At 38.2% G+C, this 24,580-nt stretch overlaps 1 protein-coding gene across 3 annotated transcripts in view; it reads left to right on the top strand.

Moving 5' to 3' along the window:
- The first annotated feature begins 2,011 nt into the window (after nucleotides 1-2,011).
- Xpo4 (exportin 4) overlaps nucleotides 2,012-24,580 on the top strand; it is a 194,954-nt gene continuing 172,385 nt past the window's right edge. For 2 of the 3 annotated variants that reach the window (XR_015446598.1, XM_087199387.1), the window contains exon 1: nucleotides 2,012-2,337. Coding sequence is in view for 1 of the 3 variants with exons in the window: in XM_087199387.1 (XP_087055513.1) it covers nucleotides 2,269-2,337 (69 nt within the window). In the remaining 2 variants the exon portion in view is untranslated. The remainder of the gene's footprint in view (nucleotides 2,338-24,580) is intronic. The other variant, XM_087199388.1, reaches the window with a different exon arrangement.

Here is a 24,580-nt window from a genome sequence, read left to right as displayed (position 1 = left end):
TATTGATTTTAACCAAGCATCTACACTTTTCTAGTCTATAAACACTTTGCTCATGCCTAGTGACAAATTATTTGAATTTGAAAAACTTTCTTTTCCTCTTCTATTTTAGGATATGAAGATCATATGGTGAGACCTCCTACCCCGTGTTATTATAAAAAATAAATCAAGAAAAAAATGAGTTAGGCATTGGAAAAGAGTTAACAAGTAGGTAAATTTGAAAGTGTTTTCCAACATTGAGATCCTACAACAACTTTAATTTTGCCTGAAATTCTTGGCTTTCAGTTACTTGCAATGTCTGCAACATACTTTGTAAAGTCTCAAAATCCAAAATTTGAAAGGAAGCATATTTCTTTCCTTCCTCTTCTTTTTTTTGCAGTGCTGAGGATGGAACCCTGGGCTTTGTGTATACTAGGCAAATATTGTACCTCTCTCTATATTCCCTTTTTCTGTTTCTTAAAACCTGTCTACATCGGGCACGGTGTCACACTCCTGTAATCTCACTCTGGATGGTGGGACAGGAAGATCTTTAGTTAAAAGCCAGCCTTGGTGTAACCCTAAGGGAAAAACGGCCTAATTTGTTTAGAATTATACAAAACAAATGCCTTGGAATCCAAGGCTTAATATGAACATTAAGCCTCAAACACTTAGTCACCAACCATTTACTTATTATTATTTGCAGGTATATAATTGATCTTTGGTTAATTAGAGCTAGAGTTATTTTGTAATCTTTGCACACTGCCATACTTCGTTGAAAATTTGGAGTGCCTAGCATAGGTCAGGCACTATGATAGCAACTTAGATTCACACAATTCTTTTTTGTTTTGGCCTTTGAGGCTGGGTCTCGCTGGCTATGTAGTTCAGGGTGACCCTGAACTCACTGCAGCCCTGGCTGGCCTCAAACTCAAGGTGATCCTCCTGCCTCAGCCCTGGAGTGCTGGGATCACAGGCATATGCCTTCAACCCAGGCAGGGTCACACAATTCTTAAAGGAAAACGGACCATTAACTGCATTTTGGGTCACTTGACTGGTAATGAAACTTATGTATTTCCTCAGTTTCTCAAGCAATACAAATCTCATCAATTTACTTCAACTTCATGTTGTAGAGATATCAAATACAAGAAATAACACGTTTTTCAGTGGAGTTAAATAAAGCAATTCTGTCGCAGTGACAAAAAAACCCCACAACTTTAACAGAATGTCTTATAATTAGAATAATAAAAAAAGATTTCAACAGAAGAAACTTACAAATACTGAATGAATTTGATTCTGTAGTACTAGAAGCTAGAACAAGCACCAAAAGATAGACGTTACAAAAAGAGATGCAGTTCAAACAACCTAACAGGTAAGCCTGGTATGAATACAGAAATAGCGGATGTTAGGACTAGTTGCTTGGAATGTTGTAAAAAAGACTAAAACACTGGAAGATTGGATTACAGATCCGCTTTATGCCATTTTCATCCAAGTTAGCACTGGTATTACAAATTCCTTATACAAGACAAACCTGGTGGACACACAGGTCTTCTTGGGTTCACGAAGCCAGGTCGTGTCCGGGCTTCGCGGCCCTGCTTTCTCCCTCTTGGAGGAGTCTGCAAGTGCCAGGGATGGGCTCTTCCACCGGGGTTCCACAGTAACGCGCAGTTCAATGACCTGTGGATAGCTGTCCAGCTGAAGTTCCATCAGGCGATGAAGCGTCCCATCCTGGGATGCTTGCTCCTCGGGCAAAAAAGAACAGAGAAGCAGGAGGCTGGCGACAGAGAGGCGCTGAAAAGTGCGTTCTGGAATGCGGTCCCAAGGCTAAGAAATCCTGCAAGGCTCTGGAGCCGGGAAGGGCAAGGAAAGGCTGGAATGCGACGTGAAGCGCAACCGACTGAGAGTGAGGGAAGGCGTCCGCGCCAGGGTGGGCGCCGAGGGAGGGAGGGGTGTGAACAGCTTGCTGCGCGCCGGTTTAGACCGTGCAGCCTGAGCGGAGAGTAGCACGCATGCGCGCGCGGCGCACTGCGGCCGCAGCCGTCTGGGCCTCTTGCCCGGCATCGCCTGGCGCGGGCTACTGCCGCCCTCGCCCCAGAGCGGTTGTCAGGCTCCTCTAGTCCCCTCCCGGCCGCCCAGGACCCAGCTGCTCTGCTACACTCGCCAGAGCCAAGACGCCGGCGTCGACGGCAGCGGCCACAGCCTCGGGAGCCCGTGAGGCTCCGGGGCGGCGGCGGCGATTGGCCGGCCACGGCGCCCGCTCCCAGAATGCAGCGCATGGCGCGTCATTGAAGAGAGACCATGATGGCGGCGACGCTGGGGCCCCCAGAAGTGATCGCTCAGCTGGAGAACGCGGCCAAAGTTCTGATGGTGAGGACGCTGCGTCCCCGGGAACCCGGAGCCCGCAGGGTTCCGGCTGGCCCTGCCGCGTCAGGGCTTGCCGCCCGCAGGCTGGCGACCGGGAATGGCCTCCAGGGAGCCCTGAAAGTGGAGGAGATGGAGGTGGCGTGGCGCAGGATTCCCCATCCTACTTGCCTCCTGCCTTGGTCCCCACCTTTCTGGGGATGTTCCCTTCCCTAGCCGGGCTTTGGGATGTAGAATAAAGGATTCCTGTTCCTCGGCTTGACCCCAAACCGTGCTCCGGCAGCCTGGGTCGCAGGGCTGGGCGCGGGAGGGAGGTCGGGGTTCTCCTGCAGGACGCCGGTCGGAGATATCTGTGGGCTGCGCGCGCGGCGCTGAGGGAGTTGGTGCAAGAGGAGAGATGGCACTGACCGGGTGCTGTCAGCAACCCTTGTTCCCTTCGTGCATCCCTAGCGCCTTGCCTGACACGAAGCCACCTCTGGGGTTACCGCAGCTGGCAGCACGTGGAAGGACCGGCAGGAGGAAGGGAGGAAACTCTGGGACCAAGGTCACTGGGGTAGAACCGAGCTCCCTGGGGGTTGCTCTTTTGGAGAACTGAGTCCGTGATACTCTGACTTCATTCTTACAGCACTAAATAGTTTGATGAAGTTTTTAACTCAGCGAGTCTAAGAAGGCTAAGTCAAAGGATTAAAACATTTCACACGGAGCAGAAGGATAAACTACACTCAATCAGTAAATTGAAGTAGCTCAGTTATATTTTGGTGGCTCCACCTTTGTGAATTATAACACATTATCTATAACATTATAGATATTTACGCAAGAGGCTTACTGGATTATTTGAATCTATTCTGACTTTTAAAGAATGAATGCAATCAGATTTATTGCCTTTCTGGACTTTTTGCTTTTCCTTTTTGGTTTAGTGTTGGGGTCATGTGTTCAAGCATTGTATTTAGGAATATTCGGACTAATTGTAATTTGTAGTTCCATTTATCAAGTTACGTTTTCACATACAACACCACAACAACATTTTAACTTCTTTAGAAATCGAGTCTAAGAAAGCAAGATTTACTTGCTACAGTGTGAGTCCAGTTGATGTATCGTTCAGCCACAAAACCAACTAGATAACTTACAGACTTTTGTGTGGTATGTCCAGAAAAGCCTTGCTAGTTTCCTCTTAATACAAGGTCCCTGACACACATTGCTGTCTGAAATCGCTGAAATTTTCCTAAGAACTAGGGACCCTGTTCTCATCAGATTCTGGAAGAAGTATATGACCCAGAGAATAGTGCTTTAGTGCTTAAATTGATTAGATTAGTGTCCATCGTTGGCCTGGTAGAATTTATTTGCCATTTGCCAGTAATTTCTGTCTTCTCTGATCGTGAAGGCTGGTTTTTATCAACTGTAAAGCATGGGTAAGAAAAATGGTGTAATAAGTACTATTAAGAGTGTTAGAAATTGGGCTTGATGCTTTATGTAATTTACCTATCTTAGGAATACTTGAAACAGCCTTACAAGATTGAGTGAGTTTAAGTCGTCAGGGTTATACATGATTATAACTAAGTGACTGAATGAAATCTCTGACTCAGATGCATCAGGCTCTAAAGCTGTGTGTCTTTCCACTCTACCCTACTCCACTTCTACCTCACTACCTCTCATATATTATATAGATACTTGCTTACCTGCTTTTTCTCCTTTCAGAGGAGAATATTGAAAAAAGTTATTAAAAATAGGAAATTAGTTTCTGGAAATTTTCACTTACTATTCAAAAGAATAATAGTTACTGCATTATTTCCTTATTTTGAAGACTGTATTCCAAATTATTATTATCATTACTTAAAATTTATTTTGTTTTATGGTGCTAGGGACCCTAGCCTTGTACCTGCTAGGTAAGTACTCTGTCCCTGAGCTACACATCCAGCCCAAATAATAGTTTATTGAGTGATAATTATGTCTGATGCATTGTACCATGCATTTTACATGTATCACTTTATTTACTCCTCAATAACTGTGAAATACAGGCATTACAACTGTTGTTTTCATTTTTGTGGTCCGAGGAACTCAAACAAGTAGGAAGGTGGTAGAGTGAGGACTTAGACCCAGGTTTGTCTGTTACCTGTCAGTGGTTCTTAATTATAAGATAGTAGGACCAGAAAGTAGATAAATTAATTCATTAAAATATATTTTTAAAGGGCCAGGGATTTAACTCAGTGGTGTGCACTGCCTGCCCTGCAAGCACGAGGTCCCAAGTTCAATCCCTGGTCCCCCCCCCCCCCCAGTTTTTTTTTAAAAGGGTTATTTTAGCATTTATCCATATTTGTGTCTAAATAGGCCTTTTTAAAATAGAAAATTGCTATATTTTAAATAATATGTTTTGGGATTCCAAGTAATTACCTTTGCGTAGTTTTTCCAGTAGCTAATTCATACAGTTCTTTTATGAACATCATAGAATTTTGGAGTATAGAGTGCTCTTAAGAGTTCTTTTAGTGCAAAGATAATAGAGTCCAGGATGGATATAAGAAGTGAATTGTAAGCTAAATTTTTGATGCAAACATACATTTTGGAGTTAGGACCTATAGAGTCATCTTCTCCGTGTAATAGAGATCCTGAAACACAAGAACCTCTAAACCTTCTTCCTTCCATTCTTCAGATGTCACAGCAAATTAGTGAGTGTCTTCAGACTTATCCAGAACCCAGATCACCAGACTCCCATTTCAGAATTCTTGTTTTGTTTTGTTACTTTTGAGACAGGGTCTTGGTTTGTAGTTCAGGCTTGAGCTTACTATGCAGTCCAGGCTGACCTCAAACTCTTAAGTGATCGTCCTGCCTCAGCTTCCCAAGTGCTGGGATTATAGGTGTGCACCACCACTCCTGGCTTCAAGATACTTCTTTTACTTTTAATTTTCTTTTACTCAACCATGTTGCTTCTCAGAGTCAACATATTGGAATAACATACATGTTTCATTTTATTACTTGATGGGGAATTCTAAATGAGGTATGTTTGTATTCAGTCCTATTTAGGTTATTAGGTAAACTGCCAAATGTAAAGGATTATATTGGATTATAGGGTAAAAACAAGTTATTTATGGATTTTGTAGGTCTCAGCATAAAGAGTGATGTTTCTACCCAAATGTGGTAACAATGCTTTATCTTTGATTCAAGACAGTGAGAATTCTTGTTAGAAAATAAATTTCAAGGTGAACTAGCTAGAATGAGGAAGAATTTTATAAATTGGTCATGGTATGCAATTGAAGTTAACAGTTCTCAAAACATTGAGCAAAGGGAACAGTGTTTAAATAGGTCCTCAAAATCCTTTTTCCAGAAACATTACAGGCTTTTTCTTAAGAAGCCTAAACTTAAATTTTAGAAGATATTAGGCACTTCTTACAGTAAAGCTGACCACACTTCCTGTGCTAACATTCTCCTCAGTGAGTCTTCATTCTGAATTTAACAGTTTATGTTCACCTAGACCTGAAAATTTGGTATTGAGGATACATATTATGTTATTTTGAAGGGGTTATTTTAGCATTTATCCATATTTGTGTCTAGACCTTTTTAAAATAGAAAATTGCTATATTTTAAATAATATGTTTTAAGATTCCAAATAATTATCTTTGGATAGTTTTTCCAGTAGCTAATTTAAAAGTATATCAACAATATACAAATAAACAATAAAAAGTGAATTTCCTTTTCCTTTCCTCACCCTACCCTCTCCCTAAAGTCATCCATTTTATTCGTTAACCTTTTACCCTGTGCTTTTTATAATATGCATCAGATTGTTTTCTTTCTTTTTAACAAAAAGAAATTAAAAAAAGATTTTAAAAAAAGATCCTAGTAATACTTTTCTGTACAATAAGGAATTCAAGCTGTGCAGAAGGGTACATGGGGAGAAACAAAAGTTCCCTAAGCTCCCATTTCTACTCTTCCAGGATGACTATTTCTTAAGTATCTGTATGGAAAATCTCTAAAATCATATAAAAGCATACCTACCTAACTTTTTAAAATATATTTTTATGAGATTGTATAATCCATAAGTTTGTTTCCATTTTCTTTGTGGATATAAAATGTAGGCTGTGTTTTTATTTTATTTATTTTTTGGTACCGGCGATCGAACCCTGGGTCCTTGCACTTGCGCAGCAGGCGGTGAAACCGCTGAGCTAAATCCCCGGCCCCTGCTGTGTTTTTATTTTAAAGACACTGTAATAAAAAGGTTTAGTCTTACAATTTTACCATCATATCTATTGAACTGTAAATCTAAATAATGGTTTATTGACCTTTAATTTCTCTGGCTTTGTTTTCCTGTCACTTTTAGGTTGTTTGTGATTGTGTAATATTTAAGTGATAATATAAGATTGTGTAGAGCATATATGTTAGCTGATTTATTTTATTTTCAGTGCTGGAGATTGGATCCAGAGCCTTGCATGTGCTAAGCAGTGCAGTACTCTCTACTGAGCTGTATCTCTACCCCTACTGATATGTTTTAGAAAAATAATAAAGTATTTTCATTTATTTGTTTTAATTCCACAATGGGTTTAGTAAGTCTAAATCCAACTTTAATGAAAGGGAGTCATGACTGGTTTTCCTAGGGTTCCTCCCACCCCTACCCCAGTGCTCAGGACAAAACCTAAAGGCCTGTGCCTCTAGACAAGCATTCTACTACTAAGTTCTCAGCCCTTTCTAGTTTTTACTGTAGTAGAATTTGTAATGTCTTTGAAAATATCTGTGAACCTGTAGGGCTGTGCACAAATTCTTATCACCTTTGAATCTCACATCCTGTGCTGTAAATAGGATCATTAATTTTTTGTTTTTTGTATTTTGAAGCAGGATCTCCCTTTGTAGTTCAGGCTGGCCCTGAACTCACTGTGTAGCCCAGGCTGGCCTTGAACTTGTGGTGATCCTCCTGCCTCAGCCTCCCAAGTGCTGGGATTACAGGTGTGCTTCACATTAAATATTCTTGAACTTTATAAATGAGCAAATCTGAGATTCACAGATAGACGATAGCAGTCTGCCTGTGGACCTATAGCCAGAATTTAATCTCTGGCCATTGATTCATTCTAGATTTTGTGCGTGCGTGTGTGTGTGTGTGTGTGTGTGTGTGTGTGTGTGTGTATGTGTTATACACTGTGTTATATGTGCCGAGTAGACAGGAGAAAGACCTTTTCAAGTGGTACATAGTCTAATGGGGAGAAAGGTGAAAATGTTAGCCTAGTGTGGTGCCGCTGCCTGTAATCAAAGCACTCTGGAGGCTCAGGCAGTAGGATCACCACAAGTTGGAGTTGGAGGTCAGCTAGGACTCATAGTAAGTTCAAGGCCAATCTGAACTACAGGGAGACCTTGTCTTAAAAAAACAAAAACAAAAAGATAAAGTATAATAAGAAAAAAGAGAATGTGCAAATATTACAGAGCAAAAAAGGTGATTGTTTGTGGGAAATATGAAGACATTCCAGAAAAAAAATTCAAGGAAAAAAAAAAAGCTGGGCGTGGTGACACACCGCTGTAATCCCAGCACTGAGGAGGCTGAGGCAGGAGGATCACCATAATTTTGAGGCCAGCCTGGGCCACACAGTGAGTTCAGGGCCAACCTGAACTATATAATAAGACCCTGTCTCAAAAACAAAACAAAACAAAAAAACTCAAGGAAAATAGTTTTTAAAAATCTATTGAAACTAACAGTTGTTTGGTAAGATGGGCCAGATGCAAGATAAATGAACCAATAGCAAGACTTCCTTTATATCCACAGTGATCAAAATGGAGGAAAGTGTCTATTACATTAGAAATAAAAACTGTAGGAATGAATTATAGGACACTAATAAGAAACATGCACCATTTTTATGAAGAAAACTAGCCCATTTGAAGAATAGAACAGAACTGAATTAAATGAAGATCATGTTCCTCAATCCAAAGGGTTAACGTGATTAAAGTTGAAAGTACTCCCTTACAAGTCCATAAATTAAACATAATGTCAATCAGAATACTTCCCTCAGCTTCTCAGCTTTTTTTGAGATTGGAGAAAAACTTAACTAATTATTTAGAAAATATATCTGGAAGAATAATGGTATGAGAATAACCAAGAACGTTTTAAGACAAAAATATGAAGAGTTTTGGATGCTTGAGGTACCAAAGATTAAGATGTGTAAAAGAAGCTACGGTAATTGAAACACTGTGGTATTGACGTAGGAAAAGAGTAGAAAATTGTAGCACAATAGTCCAAAACCAGGAACAAAGTGGTATTTCAGCTGGGGATTTAGCTCAGTGGTTCCGCCGCCTGCCTCGTAAGCCTGAGGTCCCAAGTTCGATCTTTGGTACCAAAAAAAAAAGTGGTATTTCAAGTAGTAAAGGTATGGGGAAGCGGACACTGTAGTAGAAATAGAAGAATGGGACGAGTTTTGATGGTTGGTCGGTGTGTTCCAAAGCCTTAGAAATCTGTGAATTAAGCAGGTGTGGTGCCACAGGTCTGTAACCCTAGCACTTGGGGAGGCAGAGCTGGGAGGATCACAAATTTGAGTCTAGCCTGGGCAGTTTAGCTACTTAGTAAGACCCTTCCCCCAAATTAAATAAATAAAGAGCTAGAGATTAGCTCAGTATGTAGGCCTTGGGTTCAGTCCCCAGTACTGCAAAAGAAAACAGAATCTAGGAATTCTTTGACCTTATGTATTTCACTTTTGCCATTTATTTAGCTTATGCACATACTTCCCAAACACAAAGCTTGTTTAGGGTACTTTGCTAGAGCAAGGACTGAAACACTGTAAATGTCTAGTTGTAAGAAACTGGTTTAATAAACCGGTATTTTTTCATAATAGAGTTTTATGGCACTCTTAAAAATAGTTTACATTTAATAATGGGTGGTAGGGTTTTTTTTAATGGAAAGATCTGAATAGATGTGGAAAGATGCTCAAAATAAGTGAGGAAAAGGTGCAGAAAACACCTGCACATATATATGTGTGTGTGTGTGTGTGTGTGTGTGTGCATAAAACAAAATTGGAAGATAATATACTAAACTCTTCAGAATGTCTATCTAGAGAATGGTTTTGAAATGGCAAGAGTCCTCTTTTTCTGTGTCTTATTATAGTTTGAAATTTTTACAATATAAAATTAATATTGGATGGGCTGGGGATTTAGCTCAGTGGTTCTGTCTCCTGCCTCGCAAGCGCAAGGACCCGAGTTTGATCCCTGGTACCAAAAAAAAAACCAAATAAAATTAATATTGGATCATAAGTGTATGCCATTTTGAAATATTTGAATATTGCATATATTTTAAAAGTCTGGCTTCTTTTTTTTGTGGTGGTGGGGATTGAACCTGGGCATGCTAAGCAAGTGCTGTACCACTGAGCTACATCCCTAGCTCCTGGTTGCTTTCCTGAAGGCCTATTATTTTTGATTTTTTCACAAAATATTTTATATTTTAAAAATAAGGATTTTTTTTTTTTGAGATGGGGGTCTCACTATGTACTTCTGGTTGGCCTTGAAATCCATATGTAGCCAAGGCTGGCCTTGAACTTGCAGTGATCCTCCTGACTCCGCCTCCCGAGTGCTAGGATTACAGGCATGTGCCATCACACTTGGCCCCAGAATTAGGATTTTTAAATGGATACAAACATTGCAGGTGTTTATGGGATAGCATGTGATATTTTGATACATGACACTGTAATGTGTAATGTTCAAATCAGAGTCTGTAATTATTTTTATCTTTTTTTTTTTTTTTTCAGTACCGCGGCCTTCAGACTGAGCTACATCCCTAGCCTTTTTGTATTTTTTATTTTGTGGCAGGGTTTTGCTAAGTCATTAAATTGCCTAGAATGGGCTCAAACTTGTGATCTTCTTAATAGAATATTTTTAATGTTTCCTCAGCCTCCCAGAGTGCAGGAATTATAAGCATGGGCCACCACACTCACTTCATTTTATTTGGAAGAAAATGAAAAGCTGTGTCATAACTCAGAGTAAGACTAGATTAATAATTTTGCAATTATCAATCAGGTTTGTTTCCACAGGTATGCTTAATCATTGTTAGCTAAGCATAACTTTGTTAACAAATAAAAGGGAAAAAATGCCTTTTGAGTGAGAAAGAGCTAATAGGAAATCAATAAACTATTTTGGAGAAGAGGTGGGGATTTCCTTTCTATTCAGCTATTGTGGGAAAAATTAGGTCCGCAATAGTGACAGAATGTTTTAGAGTAGGCTTTCAAAGTTTGGTTTGTGCATAATCAATCTTGGGGGGGAATTGCTAACACTGCAGATCCTTGACATTATCTATAAAGGTTCTGGTCCATGTTTGGTTGCATGCTTTTTTTTAGCAGGTCTGAAAACTCAGCGTAGTTGTTGGCCCTGGCTCATAATCTAGCCCTAAGGCTCTTCTGTCTTTGTTTTCCAGCCAAGGCTGGCTACATAATTCACAAGGCTTAGTGCAAATTAAAATATAAGGACCTCTTGTTCACAGAGGGGAAAAAAGTACTGTTGAGAGTTGTAAAATATAAAACATTTTCTTTTAAAAGTCTGTTATCAAGCATAATAGGAATAATAGTGATTTAGGAGTAATGATAAACTATAAGTTGTAAAAAATAATATTTTGGTATCATAGTTTTATGTAATATAATAATACCATATGTGGCATTTTAATTGTTCATGAAGTTTTTATGGCTTATTTTTTGATAAACTTGATTTATTAGATCTCCAAAATTTTAAATTTTGGCAAGTTAGTTTTCAGTCACTATAATTGAAAGTGATGTTGGTTGCTCTTGCCAAGTGCAGTTAAGTTTATTTTGGGAAGGATCTAATACTAATGCCTTTATTGCCTCTGACATTAGGGTTAATTTTCTAATTGTTATGAAGTACTAAGTACATTTAGAGCTGAACATTTTGCAAAATGTTTTTCTAAAAACATTTAACTTCATATAACTTAGTTTTAAGTAAATTTAAATTTAATTTGATGCAAATTTATAGAATATTTTTAATGTTTCCTCTGATAGTTCTTACTGTATGTAGAGGTCATACAGGACATCAAAAGTAGCTTCATGATTTGAATCTAGTTAAAAATACCTATTTATGCATCCTGCTGCTAATTTTCAGTGATGAGAAAAAATAATTTTAAAATTGCCTTCCTCGTTAGTAATTGATTCTTCCAAAGTTTCGTATTAAAACAGCATCCTTTTCCATTGAATTGAAGTCTTTAATGCTTTCTATTTCTAAGCCTGTGGGTATTTGCTTTGCTGTAGCAGTTTCAAAACCAGATACTGTATATGTTTATTTACATGAAGTTGGTCAACAAAAATATATTAATCTTCCTAGTTTTTAAAAAAAATGCCAAAGTAACTTTGATGATGAAAGAGAGCAAATTTGGGAGAAGCTGAGGACTACACCCAAAACAAGCTCAAAATTTCTTTTCTCAACTTATACATTAAAAATTAATAGAAATTTAATTTTAGACCATAATGTATACATGTTTTTAATATAAAATTATTTGCCTTGTGCTTTGAATAAGACTAATAATTTTAGAAGGGTGGTCTATTTTGTGGCTTTGTGGTAAGGATTAGAAAAGTAATTAGAAAAAAAGCCGGGTGTGGTGGCACGCACTTTTAATCCCATAGTCAGGCTGAGGCTGGAGGATTGCCCTCAGTTCAGGAATGAACTACATAGCAAGACCCTGTCTCAAAAAACAGAGAGAGAGAGAGAGTGCGCAAGTAAATCAATAGCAAGATAGTGACCTAATTAGGTCTTAGAAAACTCCCTAGTGCTCTATTAGTAAGCACATGTGGAAAAATTATTGAAACCATAGGAATTGGAAGACATTATAATAGAGGAGCTGGACTGTCTGGATTCCACTTGGCTCTAGTAGTGACTGTGTGACATCTGGAAGTCAAGTAACCTCTTCATGACTGTATTTTAATGTCAAAGATAAGGCAGTGATATCTATTCCAGGGGTTAATGTGAAAGTTAAACTAATTTACATAAAGAGGAAAATGTTCAATGTTGGACACGCTGTAAAATGCTAGCTCTTACTGTGTAGCAAATAACCTTCATTAAAGCACATAAGAAAAAAAAAAGCACATAAGATAATCTTATAGTAGGCACTCAAATACTAGTTGAGCTAATTAAATTTCTTCTATAATATACTATCTGATAGAATTTTCTGAGTCGATGGAAATGTTCTGTTTACCCTCTCCAGTACAATAGCCAATAGTCATGTGGCTATCGAGCGCTTGAATTGTGGTCGTTTCATGGAGCCTCATGTGGTAGTGACAATGTGTTGAGCAGTACATGTCTTGAGTTTGGCTTTGTGTCTCTTGATTTATAAACACTGATTCACATTTGAAATTTGCTAGTTTTCCATTTCTTCTGGTTGTTGGCATCCAGGATCCAGTACTAATTGTAGCTAATAGGAGATTCAGTCTTACTACTTGTTCTTTTTCTTGATCTGTCATCATTAAAACAATACTTTGGGGCCTGGGAATTTAGCTCAGTGGTTCTGGCACCTGCCTCGCAAGCACAAGGTCCTGAGTTCGATCCCTGGTACCCAAAATAAAAAGCAATACTTTTGAGACTATTGATGATGTACAATGTTGATAAAGAGGATGGATATATAACTTGATTATAATTATAAATCATTTTCATTTTTAGATTGATCAAAATAGAATGATCAAAATAATGGGGTTTTTTAATCACCTTTATATATGGCTGCCTCTAACATTTTTCCAATTACAAACTGTCTCAAGAGATTTTATTTTATTTTATTTTTTTTGGTACGGGGGATCGAACTCGGGTCCTTGCACTTGAGCAGCAGGTGGCGAAACCACTGAGCTAAATCCCTGGCCCCGAGATTTTTTTTTTTATACTGACATCATAAAAGTTGAAAGAATACTATCACATATCCTTTTAGCAAGACACATTTGTCCAGCTTCTTGTCCCAGAATACTGAGTAAAGAAGTAATTCTCCCATAATGACGGACTAATGATAGTAGTGTATTTCTTTTTGTCCTTGGAAGTACATTGTTCATTCATTTGTTTTCCAGTTCAAGTAGATTCATCTGGGCAAGGTTTTGCAACTCTTATCAGTATTGGCCTTTTGGGCTGGCTAATTTCTTGTTGAGAGGGATGTTTAGTATCATCCCTACCTTCTAGTCACTGGTTGCCAGCAACATTCCCCAGTTGTGACAACCAAATAATGATTTCAGACCCTTCCACATATCTCAAGGGTACAAAGTTGCCTTAAAAACCACTGATTAAGATAACCATCATTTGAATACTCAGACTGAACTGTAGGCAGTTTTTGTTGTGTGGGGCTGGGGTGGAATCCAAGGCCTTGTACATGCCAGGTGAACACTCTACCACTGAGCTGTACTCCCAACTGTAATCCTGTATATTTCTTCTTAGCCAGAATAGTCAAGGTTTTGAAAACCTCTCTCCTGGATATATAACTGAATATAAAAGTTGATTAGTTATTATCCAGAGTTTTAAAAAATCTTTTTAATTTTACAGATTCATAATTTTAAGAGTATAATCAGTATTTGTTTAGGTTGGGTCAACATAGATAATTTCATTACTCCATAGTCCTTTGCATTCAAGTCCTCCTATCTGAGATTGCTTTTCTTCTTTAGAGTTTCTTTTTTTCAGTACTGGGGATCAAACTCGGGACCTTGCGCTTGCAAAGCAGACAGCGGAACCACTGAGCTAAATCCCTGGCCCTCCTTAGAGTTTCTTTAAGGAGAGCTCTTGGGTGGTAGACTCTCTTGGTTTTTATTTGCATAAACATGCTTTCATTACACTTTAATTCTTTAAATTAATTTTTTTCTTTTTTTTTTTTTTGAGGTAGAGTCTCCCTATGTAGCCCAGGCTGGCCCCGAACTCACAGGGATCCTCCTGCCTCAGCTTTCCTCGTACTGAGAGTACAGGTGTGTGACACCACGCCTGGGTCCCAAATATATATTTCTAAGCTAATAGTTACTTTCTCTCATTTCCCTGACTTCTGTTTTTGCTTTAAGAAATCCATTTCCATCTCTTATTCCCTTTAAGAGTTATCCTGGTTTTTTGGGGGCTGCTTTTGTGATCTTCTCTTGATTGTTGAATTTTTCAGTTTTATTATAATACCAGTAATGTGATTTCTTTCAGTTTTTTATTTGGCTTGACATTCATTGGGCTTTCTAATTTCAATTTTTAGTTTTCCTCATCCGTTTTGGGATCTTCATCTTTCTGGTTCCTTTTCTTCTCCCCTTGGAACTCCATACTGTGTTAGGCAAGATCTTAGCAAGGAAGTATTTGAAGTGGAACAGAAGAGAGGTACGGAGGAGGGCAAGGAATCTTGGGTGATGTGGTGTCTAGAGGTCAACCCGCCGGTGCTCTGAAGAGAGCAGAAAATGGACCTTTACTTTATCCTCCAGGATGCTTCATATTTATATCTTTCTGTGCCTTTCAGTAATTTTTCATGTCTTTAGTTTTCCAAGTTTTCTTTTCAGGGTCTCTAAAATGCCTTTTAGTCTGTCTATTTCATTTTCGTATTTTTTTAAATTGAAGAATATTAATATACAGTAAAACCACAAACCTCAGATATCCAGTTTGATGAGTTTGGAGAGTTGAATATGTCCCTCTTGTAACTACCATCGAACTGAAACATATTTCTATTCATATTTAAAATTCTCTTATATTGCTCCTAAAAGTTCTGTTTTGATTTCTTGCTCTTTTTGTTCCTTTTCTTTTTTAGCAGCTGGGCCTTGAGCCCAGGGCCACATGCTTATTAGGTGAGCACTCTACCCTTGAGCTACTGTTATAGTCTCCTTACTTTATTTTTTATTGTGGCAAAATAACAAAATACAATTTAGCATTTTGAGTACCTTCACATTTTTTGTGCAACTGTCACCACTGTCTTCAGAATTTTCCCATTATCCTGAACTGAAATTCTGTACTTGTTAAACACTGACTCCCCATTGTGTCCTGTCTAACTAGCTTTCTTCTTTCCTTCTTTCCCTCCCACCCTCCCTCCCTTCCTTCTTTTCATACTGGAGATTGAACCATGGGCTTTTGCACTGAGCTACATGCTCAGCACTTTATTTTTTGAGACAGGGTCTCACTAAGTCATTAAGTTGCCCAGGCTGGGCTCAAACTTGTGATCCTCCTGCCTCAGCCTCCCAGAGTGTTGGGGTTACAGGCATGCACCACCATATTAGGGTCTATTTTATTTTTCTATGACTGTTGTAGGTATCTCTTATAAATAGCATCATTGTCCATTCTTTATCGTCTAGCTTATTTTACTTAGCATGGTATTTTCAAGGTTCATCCATATTGTAGCCTTTTATCGGAGGGCAGTCAATCTTCCCACTGTCTAGAAGCGGGAAGGTGAAGGCTAAAGAGAAAAAAGACAATAGAGACTTGCATAATTTCAAAGTGTATGGGGGGCTGGGAGGTCAGTGCCTCAGAGCAGGCAACGACAAGGATTCTCCGAGCTAGCCATTATTTATTGGGTACACACAATAATTGGAGGGAGTATCAGGTGACTTAGGGGGGCAGAGGTAATCCTATGTGATGAGGCTCTTACGCTGATGAAAATCTTAGGTCATAAGGTTCTTTTTGTGTGTGTGTCAGGGATTGAACTCAGGACCTTGCACTTGCGAGGCAGGCAGGGCACCACTGAGCTAAATCCCTAGCAAGGTCATGAAGTAATTATGTTGATGAGGGCTGTAAGGAGAGCATTCTTACAATCTTGCTGGGATGAGTTAAGCTGATAAGGAATTTGTCCCTCCCCACGTGAAACCTTTCTCTCTCTCTTTTTAAATTTATTGCTACTCGGTTCTCAAAGAACCAGGATGTCTTCAGCTGATGCAGTCTTGCCCTTAAGCACCACAGAATCACAGGACCATTGAGGCCTCTGCAGTAACCAGAGGCAAAATGGAATTATGTTTCCACATGCCATAGCAGCTTGTGGGCAAGGTGATACTGAGCCTTAGACATGTATAGTCATACTTTAATTATGAAATGATTTCCCCCCAAAATTTACATAGAATGGCTCTTGACAGCCCTTGTTACCCTTTCGTTCCCTTTTTTTTTTGGTACCTGGGCTCGAACTCGGGTCCTTGCACTTGTGCAACAGGCGGCAAAACTACTGAGCTAAATCCCCGGCCCTCATTCCCTTTCAGTTATTTTGGATGTGTGCCAGAAGTAGAATTGCTGGGTTATATGATGATTTTGTGTTTAATTGTTTGAGGACGGACCAAACTACTTTATGTAGTGGTTGCCCTCCCCCTCCCTTTTTTTTGGGTATACCATTTTATGTAACTACCAGCAACACAGGGATCCAATTTTGCATTTTTTTAATTGGTGCATTTTAGATATACAATATGATGACATTCATCATTGGGAATTTGTACCTGTACATTAATTATCTTGGTTTTTATTTTTTTCCCCATTCCCCTGCAGTCCCTTCACCCCCTCCACCCCTCCCTATTTACAAAGACTTTGTTTCCATTTTTTCCTTTTCTCATATTTATTCCTTTCCCTTCTTTTCCCCTACACCTCCCACTTCCTCTTCCACTTTGGACCTTTTCTTCCTATTTCACATTATCTATTATACATTTTGATCCTTATTTACATTTTCAGTTGTCACACCAGAGAAACTATTGATATTTACACGTGTGTCCTATTTATTTCACTTAAGAGTATTGCCTCAATGTGGATCCATTTAGCTATAAATTTTAAGTGTCTCTAGTTTCTCATTCTTTATGGCTGAGTAGTACTTCACTAAAAAAAAAAACCCACATCTTTTTTATCCAGTCTCCAGTTGGTGGGCAATTGGGCTGTTTCTAAGTTTTTCTAAGTTTTAGCTGTTACAAACTGTGCTGCTGTAAACATGGGTGCACATATGTGGTAGGATTCTTTTAATTCTTTTGGGAACATACCCAGCAGGTATGTTGGTATTGGTATGACCCAGGGTATTTGACCTGGGTCAAATCCTAGTTCTTTGAGTTGTCTCCATACTGATTTCCACAGTGGTTGCACCAGTCTGCACTCCCACCAACAGTGGAGAAGGGTTCCTTTTTCTCCATAGCCCCGCCAGCATTTGTTATTGGTTGATTTCTTGATAGCAGCCATTCTTTCTGGGGTGAGGTGGAATCTCAGCATTGTTTTCATTTGCAGCTCTGGAATGCCCAGGGATATTGAACACTTCCTTCATGTTTATTTGCTATTTCTAATTCTTTGTCTGAGAAATGTCTGTTCATTTCAGATGCCCATTTTTGGATTGGATCTTTAAATTTCAGAGGTCTGATTTTTTTAAGTTGTTTGTATATTCTAGATAGTAGACCTTTGAGGAACAGCTGGTAAAAATTTTTGCCCACATTGTGGGTTGTCTCTTCATGCTGTTCGTGGTTTCTCTTGCTCTGCAGAAGCTTTTTAATATGATGAGATCCCAGTTGTTGATTCTTTGTGCTAGTTCCCATGTGACTGAGATTTTGTTCATGAAATCTTTTCCTACACCGATGCCTTCAAGAGTTCTACCTAACCTCTCTTCCAGCAAATTTAGTGTTTTTGTTTTAATATTTAGATCTTTGATCCATTTCGATTATAGTGTAGTGCATGGTGAGAGATAAAGGTTTAGTTTTAATCTTTGGCAAATTGAAGCCCAATTTTTCCAGCACCATTTATTAAAGAGCCCATCTGTCCTCCAGTTAGGGTGTTTGGCTCCTTTGTCAAAGATAAAGTGGCTGAGTGAGTTTAGAGTTGTTTTTGCATCTTCTAATCTATTCCACTGATCTTTGGGTCTGTTTCTTTGCCAGTACCATGCTGTTTTTATCACAGTTGCTTTAGTATAGTTTCAAGTTGAGGATTGTGATACCACCTACCTTGTCTTTGTTGCCTAGAATTGCTCTTGCTATTCTAGGTCTCTTCTTGTTCCAAATGAATTTTTGGATTTTTTTTCTCAAGGTCTGTGAAGTATGCTGCTGGAATTTCAGTTGGGATTGCCTTGAATCTATATAGCAGTTTTGGAAGTATGGCCATTTTTGCTATATTGGTTCTTCCTACCCAGGAGCAAGGGATGTCTTTCCATTTTCTGATACCCTCTGAAAAAAGAGATGGAAGAGGATATCAGAAAATGCATTTTATTTAAAAATATGTATTTAAAAAATTTAAATTGATGCATAATAATTGGGCATATTTCCATAAAGTACAGTGTGATTTCAATTCATGTATACAGTGTATAGTGATCATATTTTCTGTTTGTGGCCACCCTTATGATATGAAATGGTATCTTATTTGATTTGCTTTTTTCTAATGATTAGTGTTGTTGATCGTCTTTTCATTTGCTTACTGACCATTTGTAAATTGTATATGATCTATCCAGGTCTTTTGCTTATTTTTTAATCATCTTAGTGTTTTGGTGTTGCATTGTGGTTCTTTATATATTTCAGATATTAATCACTTAACAAATATATGATTTATAAACATTTTCTCCTATTCCTTGGATTGTCTTTATTATTTTGGTAGTGGTATTTGATATATATAATTTGATGAAGTCTACTGCTTATATTTTTATTTGCTCTTTTAAACATTTTATATTCTATTTCTGACATTTGCAACTAACTATATGAGTTTTGTTGGCCTGATAATTTGACAGGCAGCTCTCAGAGTGGAGGTTCAAAGTCAGTAAGGGCTTGTGCCTATTTCCAGGTAAATGAGTGCTTACTTTGTATGCCTGCTTTTCCTTCCTTTTAAGCTTCTGATGATTCCTTGTTTTTAAGTTCAGTGATGTATTTAAAAATTAAAGCAAAATATTTTATCTATCCTGTGAATTTGGTTTTAGCAGAAGAGGTGTTCAAAATATCCAGTCATCTGTACCATGAGAAATGGAAGGCCTAAAGAAATGTAGTGTACCAAAAGAAAAAGAAAGAAAGACAGAAAGAAAGAAAGGTAGTGTTGCCAGGCATGGTGGTGCATGCCTATAATCCAAGCACTCCAGAGGCTGAGGCAGGAGGATTATGGAGAGTTCAAGGCCAGCCTCGGCTACATAGTGAGTTCAGGACCAGCCTGAACTACAGAGCAAGACCCTGTCTCAAAAAACCAAAAAAAGAAGAAAAAAAAAGAAATGCAGTGAACAGGAAATCATATAGAATAATATAAATTGAAACCATGTACCTGCCTCCTAGATTAGCAAATGTTAATGAAGCCATTTGTTTAATTTTCTGAAACATGTCTGTGTGTGTCTGTGTGTGTGTGTGTGTGTGTGTGTGTGTGTGTGTGAGACAGGTGTATTTGAAGCTCCTTTTGAATTCCTTTACATACTACTCTCCAGCCTCTTTTCCTCTTCAAAAGTAACCATAGTTTCAAAGTCACTTAGCATTCCCTTCCATATTTTTATCCTTTCTCCACAAAGGTAAATAAGATAGTATTTAAAATTTTTATATGAATGCCATAGTGTAGGTCTTGTGATTTGCTTTTTTCATTCAGGAAAATTTTTGTCCATATTGGTAGTACATAATCATTGAACTGCCTTATAAACCACTGTATGATTATGCTATGATGCATTCCCTGTTGGTGGAAATTTAAATTGTTACTTTTTTCTCCCTTTTATTTTTTGATGGCTGTTATAGTGCTTTGGGAACAACGTCGGGGCCTGTGTATGTATATAGGAGAAGTTCTATAGGGAATGTATGCCTAGAAGTGGACTTGTGCATGTGTTGTTCAGGACCAATAACTTTCTAGATGATCTTAAATTTCCAAGTGAATATTACACTTTAGGAGTTTATAACCATCTGTGGTACCTCCAACTTCCCAAACATTTGTTTTTGTACTTAATTTTTGTCTAACCATCACTCAGAAATGATGGCTCATGTCTGATTTACATTTCCATGTTTGCTAGTGAGGTTGAGTATGTTTATTAGCCATTTTACTTTATTCTGAATTGTGTAGTCTGTTGTTAATTGGCTATTTGTGTGTTGTATTTCATGTGTGTCTGGATTGGATTTGGCAGTATGTAACAAAAACCTCAAATAATAATATCTTTGAAAAAGAAAGTTTATTCTCTCTCACTTTTGGAGGTATGCTGTCCAGGGGTGATCATCTGCCTTCTCTTTGTGTTTTCCTATTCTTCAAGGGTGTTTTCCATCTTCTGTGTCTTTTTATAATCCAAGATGGTTAGTTAGAACCATGACCATCATGCCTATTTCTAGAGAACATGAAAGGCAATGTGTTGTGTTCCAGCTGAATCATATCTTTCGGTAGTCCCTCCAAAAATTTTACAAACACTTTATTGCCCAGAACTTAATCCCATAGCTGTTCCTAGTTAGAAAGGGAGCTAGGAGCTGAGATTGGTAGTACACATCCATAATCCCAGCACTTGGAAGGATGAGGTAGGAGGGCTGCTAGTGAGACCCAGCCTAAGACCCCTCCCCGCCAAAAAAAAAGAAAAGAAAAGAGATTTGGAAGTATCATATAGATGGGTGCTGTGTAAATAGAATTAGTGTTCTAGAGGAGAAAAGGGGAGAGTGAATATTGAGGATGTAACTCAGTTTTTGCTATTAAGTTGTCTTTCTTACTCTTGTGATTTTTTTTGCATATTAATCTCTTCTAGTCACTTTTCAGTTCCCTTCCTAATGTATTAAAAGTTTTGCTTTTCATTTTTAAATCTTAAATTCAACTAGAATTTGTTCTGTAGAAATACCCAGTGTTCCAGCATTGAAATACTTTCCTCCCTGATTTGTCATAGGTTAAATGTTGGTTTCTGGGAATTCTTCCACTTCATTGTTTTAAAAATTATTATTATACCTTCATAAGTGTTCATATCTGATTGAGTGAGACCTTTTTTCTTTTCTGAGGTTAATTCCGTATGTGTGTGTGTGTGTGTGTGTGTTTGTGTGTTAGAACCACCTCATATAAACCTTGAGATTTTAAGAAAATTGTGTTAATGATTAAAGATTAATTTTGTGAGACCTGTCTGCTCATTTTAAAATTCAGTTTTGCTATCAGTTATTAGATGAATTCCTAGCAGCATTTTTTTTTGTTAAATTCTTTTATTGGTACATTTTAGGTACACAACACAATTACATTTCTCATTGGGAATTGTACCTTTACATAATGCATCTTGGTTCTTATTTTTTCCCCATTCCTAGCCCTCCCTTCACACCCTCCACCCTTCCCTATTTACAAAGACTTTATTTTCATTTTTTCCATTTCTCAACATTTTTCCTTTCCCTTCTTTCCTTTCCCCTGCCCCTCCCACTACCCCTACCCCTTTGGACCTTTTCTTCCTATTTTGCATTATCGATTATTCATTCTAATCTTTGGTACATTTTAGGTATACATTATAATGACATTCATCATTGGAAATTTGCACCTTTACATAGTCTCTCTTGGTTCTTATTTTTCACCCTTGCCCAGGCCTCCCTTCAACCCCTCCATTCCTCCCTATTTACAAAGATTCTGTTCCTATTTTTCCATTTTCTCATATTAATCCCATTCCCTTCTATCCTTTCCCCTAGCCCTCCCACTTCTTTCCCCTTTGCCCCTTTTCTTCCCCTTTTCTTCCTATTTCACATTACCTATTACACATTTTAGTCCTTATTTACACTTTCAGGTTCTCACACCAGAGAAACTCTTTGGTATTTATACATGTGTGTCCTATTTATTTCACTTAAGAGTATTGCCTCAGTGTGCATCCACTTAGCTATAAATGTCTAATTTCTCATTTTTTATGGCTGAGTAGTACTCCATTTTATAATAAAACCACATTTTCTTTATCCAGTCTCCAGTTGATGGGCATTTGGGCTGTTTCCAAGTTTTAGCTATCACGAGCTGTGCTGCTATGAACATGGGCACACATATATCACTGTGGTATGATTCTTTTAATTCTTTGGGGAAGATCCCCAGCAGGGGAATAGCAGGGTCAAATGGGACTTCCAGTCCTAGTTCTTTGAGGTATCTCCATACTGATTTCCACAGTGCTTGCACCAGTCTACACTCCCACCAGCAGTGGAGCAGTGTTCCTCTTTCCCCACACCCCCACCAGCATTTGTTATTGGTTGATTTCATGATAGCAGCCATTCTTTCTGGAGTGAAATGGAATCTCAGTGTTGTTTTCATTTGCATCTCTCGAATCACCAGTGATGTTGAACATTTTTTCATGTATTTATTTGCTATTTCTACTTCTTTGTGTGAGAAATGTCTGTTCATTTCAGATGCCCATTTTTGGATTGGGTCTTTAAATTTGGGAGGTCTGATCTTTTTAAGTTCTTTATAGATTCAAGATAGTAGACCTTTGTCTGAGGGACCGCTGGTGAAAATTTTTTCCCAGATTGTGCATTGTCTCTTCACACTGCTGATGGTTTCTCTTGCTGTGCAGAAGCCTTTTAATAAGAAGAGATCCCACTTGTTGATTGTTTGTGCTAGTTCACGGGCAACTGAGGTTTTGTTCATAAAATCTTTTCCTACACCGATGTCTTCAAGGGTTCTACCTAACCTCTGTTCCAACTGGTTCAGAGTTCCTATTTTAATATTTAGATCTTTAATCCATTTTGATTTTAGTTTAGTGCATGGTGAGAGATATAGGTCCCGTTTTAATCTTTGGCAAGTTGAAGCCCAATTTTTCCAGCACCATTTATTAAAGAGGCTATCTTTCCTCCAGTTAGGGTGTTTGGCTCCTTTATCAAAGATGAGATGGCTGAGTTTGTCTGGCGTTGTTTCTGCATCTTCTAATCTGTTCCACTGGTCCTCAGGTCTGTTTCTTTGCCAGTACCATGCTGTTTTTATCACAGTAGCTTTGTAGTAGAGTTGCAGGTTGGGGGTTGTGATACCCCCTGCCATGTCTCTGTTACCTAGAATTGCTTTTGCTATTCTGGGTCTCTTCTTCCTCCAAATGAATTTTTGGATTGTTTTCTCAAGGTCTATGAAGTATGCTGCTGGGACCTCAATTGGAATTGCATTAAATCTATCTAGCAGTTTTGGAAGTATGGCCATTTTCACTATATTAATCCTTCCTACCCAGGAGCAGGGGATGTCTGTCCATTTTCTAATATCATCTTCAATCTTTTCAGAGTGCCATAGTTTTCAGAGAAGAGGTCTTTGATTTCTTTTGTTAGGTTGATTCCTAGGTATTTCAGTTTTTTGGATGCTATTGTGAAAGGAATTATTTGCCATATTTCTCTCTCAGTCTGTCATTTGTGTAGAGGAAAACTATTGATTTTTGTGTGTTGACCTTGTAACCAGCTACTTGACTGAATTTGGTTATTAAGTCTAGAAGACTTTTGGTGGAGTTCTTGGGGTCTTCTATATAGAGTATCATGTCATCTGCAAATAATGACAATTTGACTTCTTCATTTCCTATCTTTATTCCTTTTATTTCTTTCTCTTGTCTAATTGCCATGGCTAATGTTTCCAGAACTATATTGAACAAGAGTGGTGATAGTGGACATCCTTGTCTTGTTTGTGATTTGAGTGTGAAGGATTTCAGTTTTTGACCATTTAGTATGATATTGGCTGTTGGTTTTTCATAGATGGCTTCTATCAGTTTGAAGTAGAGATTATCTATTCCAATTTTTTGTAGGGTTTTTATCATAAATGCCTGTTGGATTTTGTCAAATGCTTTTTCTGCATCTATGGAGATAATCATATGGTTTTTGTCCTTGGCTCTATTGATATAGTGTAGTACATTGACTGATTTGCGTATATTGAACCATCTCTGCATCCCTGGCATGAATCCCACTTGATCAGGGTGTATGATCTTCTTGATGATCTTCTGCATTCTATTTGCCATTCTCTTATTAAGGATTTTTGCATCTATGTTCATTAGTGAGATTGGCCTATAGTTCTCCTTTTTGGTTGGGTCTTTCTCTGCTTTGGGGATCAAGGTGATGCTTGCTTCCAGGAATGAATTTGGGAGTATTGCTTCCCTTTCTATTTCATTGAAGAGTTTAAACAGTAGTGGCAGCAGTTCCTCTCTAAATGTCTTGTAGAATTCAGCAGTGAAGCCATCAGGCCCTGGGCTTTTCTTAGTTGATAAGTTTTTAATTACATTTTCAATATCATTGGTTGCTATTGGGAAGTTCAGAATTTTTAGGTCTTCTTTGTTCAACTTTGATAATTCATATGTATCTAGGAATCTGTCCATTTTTTTGTGTTTTCCATCTTATTGGTGTATAGGTTCTGGAAGTAGGTATTGATGAACTTCTGGATTTTTGCTGGGTGTGTTGTAATTTCACCCTTTTCATCCCTAATTGCATGGATTTGGGCCTTTTCTTTCCTTTTTCTGACAAGGTTGGCTAAGGGTTTGTCAATTTTGTTGATTCTT

The sequence above is a fragment of the Heterocephalus glaber genome, unplaced genomic scaffold (assembly GCF_053883595.1).
Source record: "Heterocephalus glaber isolate CG9 unplaced genomic scaffold, H.glaber_assembly_v1.0 deba00001719, whole genome shotgun sequence".
Lineage (NCBI taxonomy): Eukaryota > Metazoa > Chordata > Mammalia > Rodentia > Bathyergidae > Heterocephalus > Heterocephalus glaber.
This window is presented reverse-complemented; position numbering and strand designations above follow the sequence as displayed.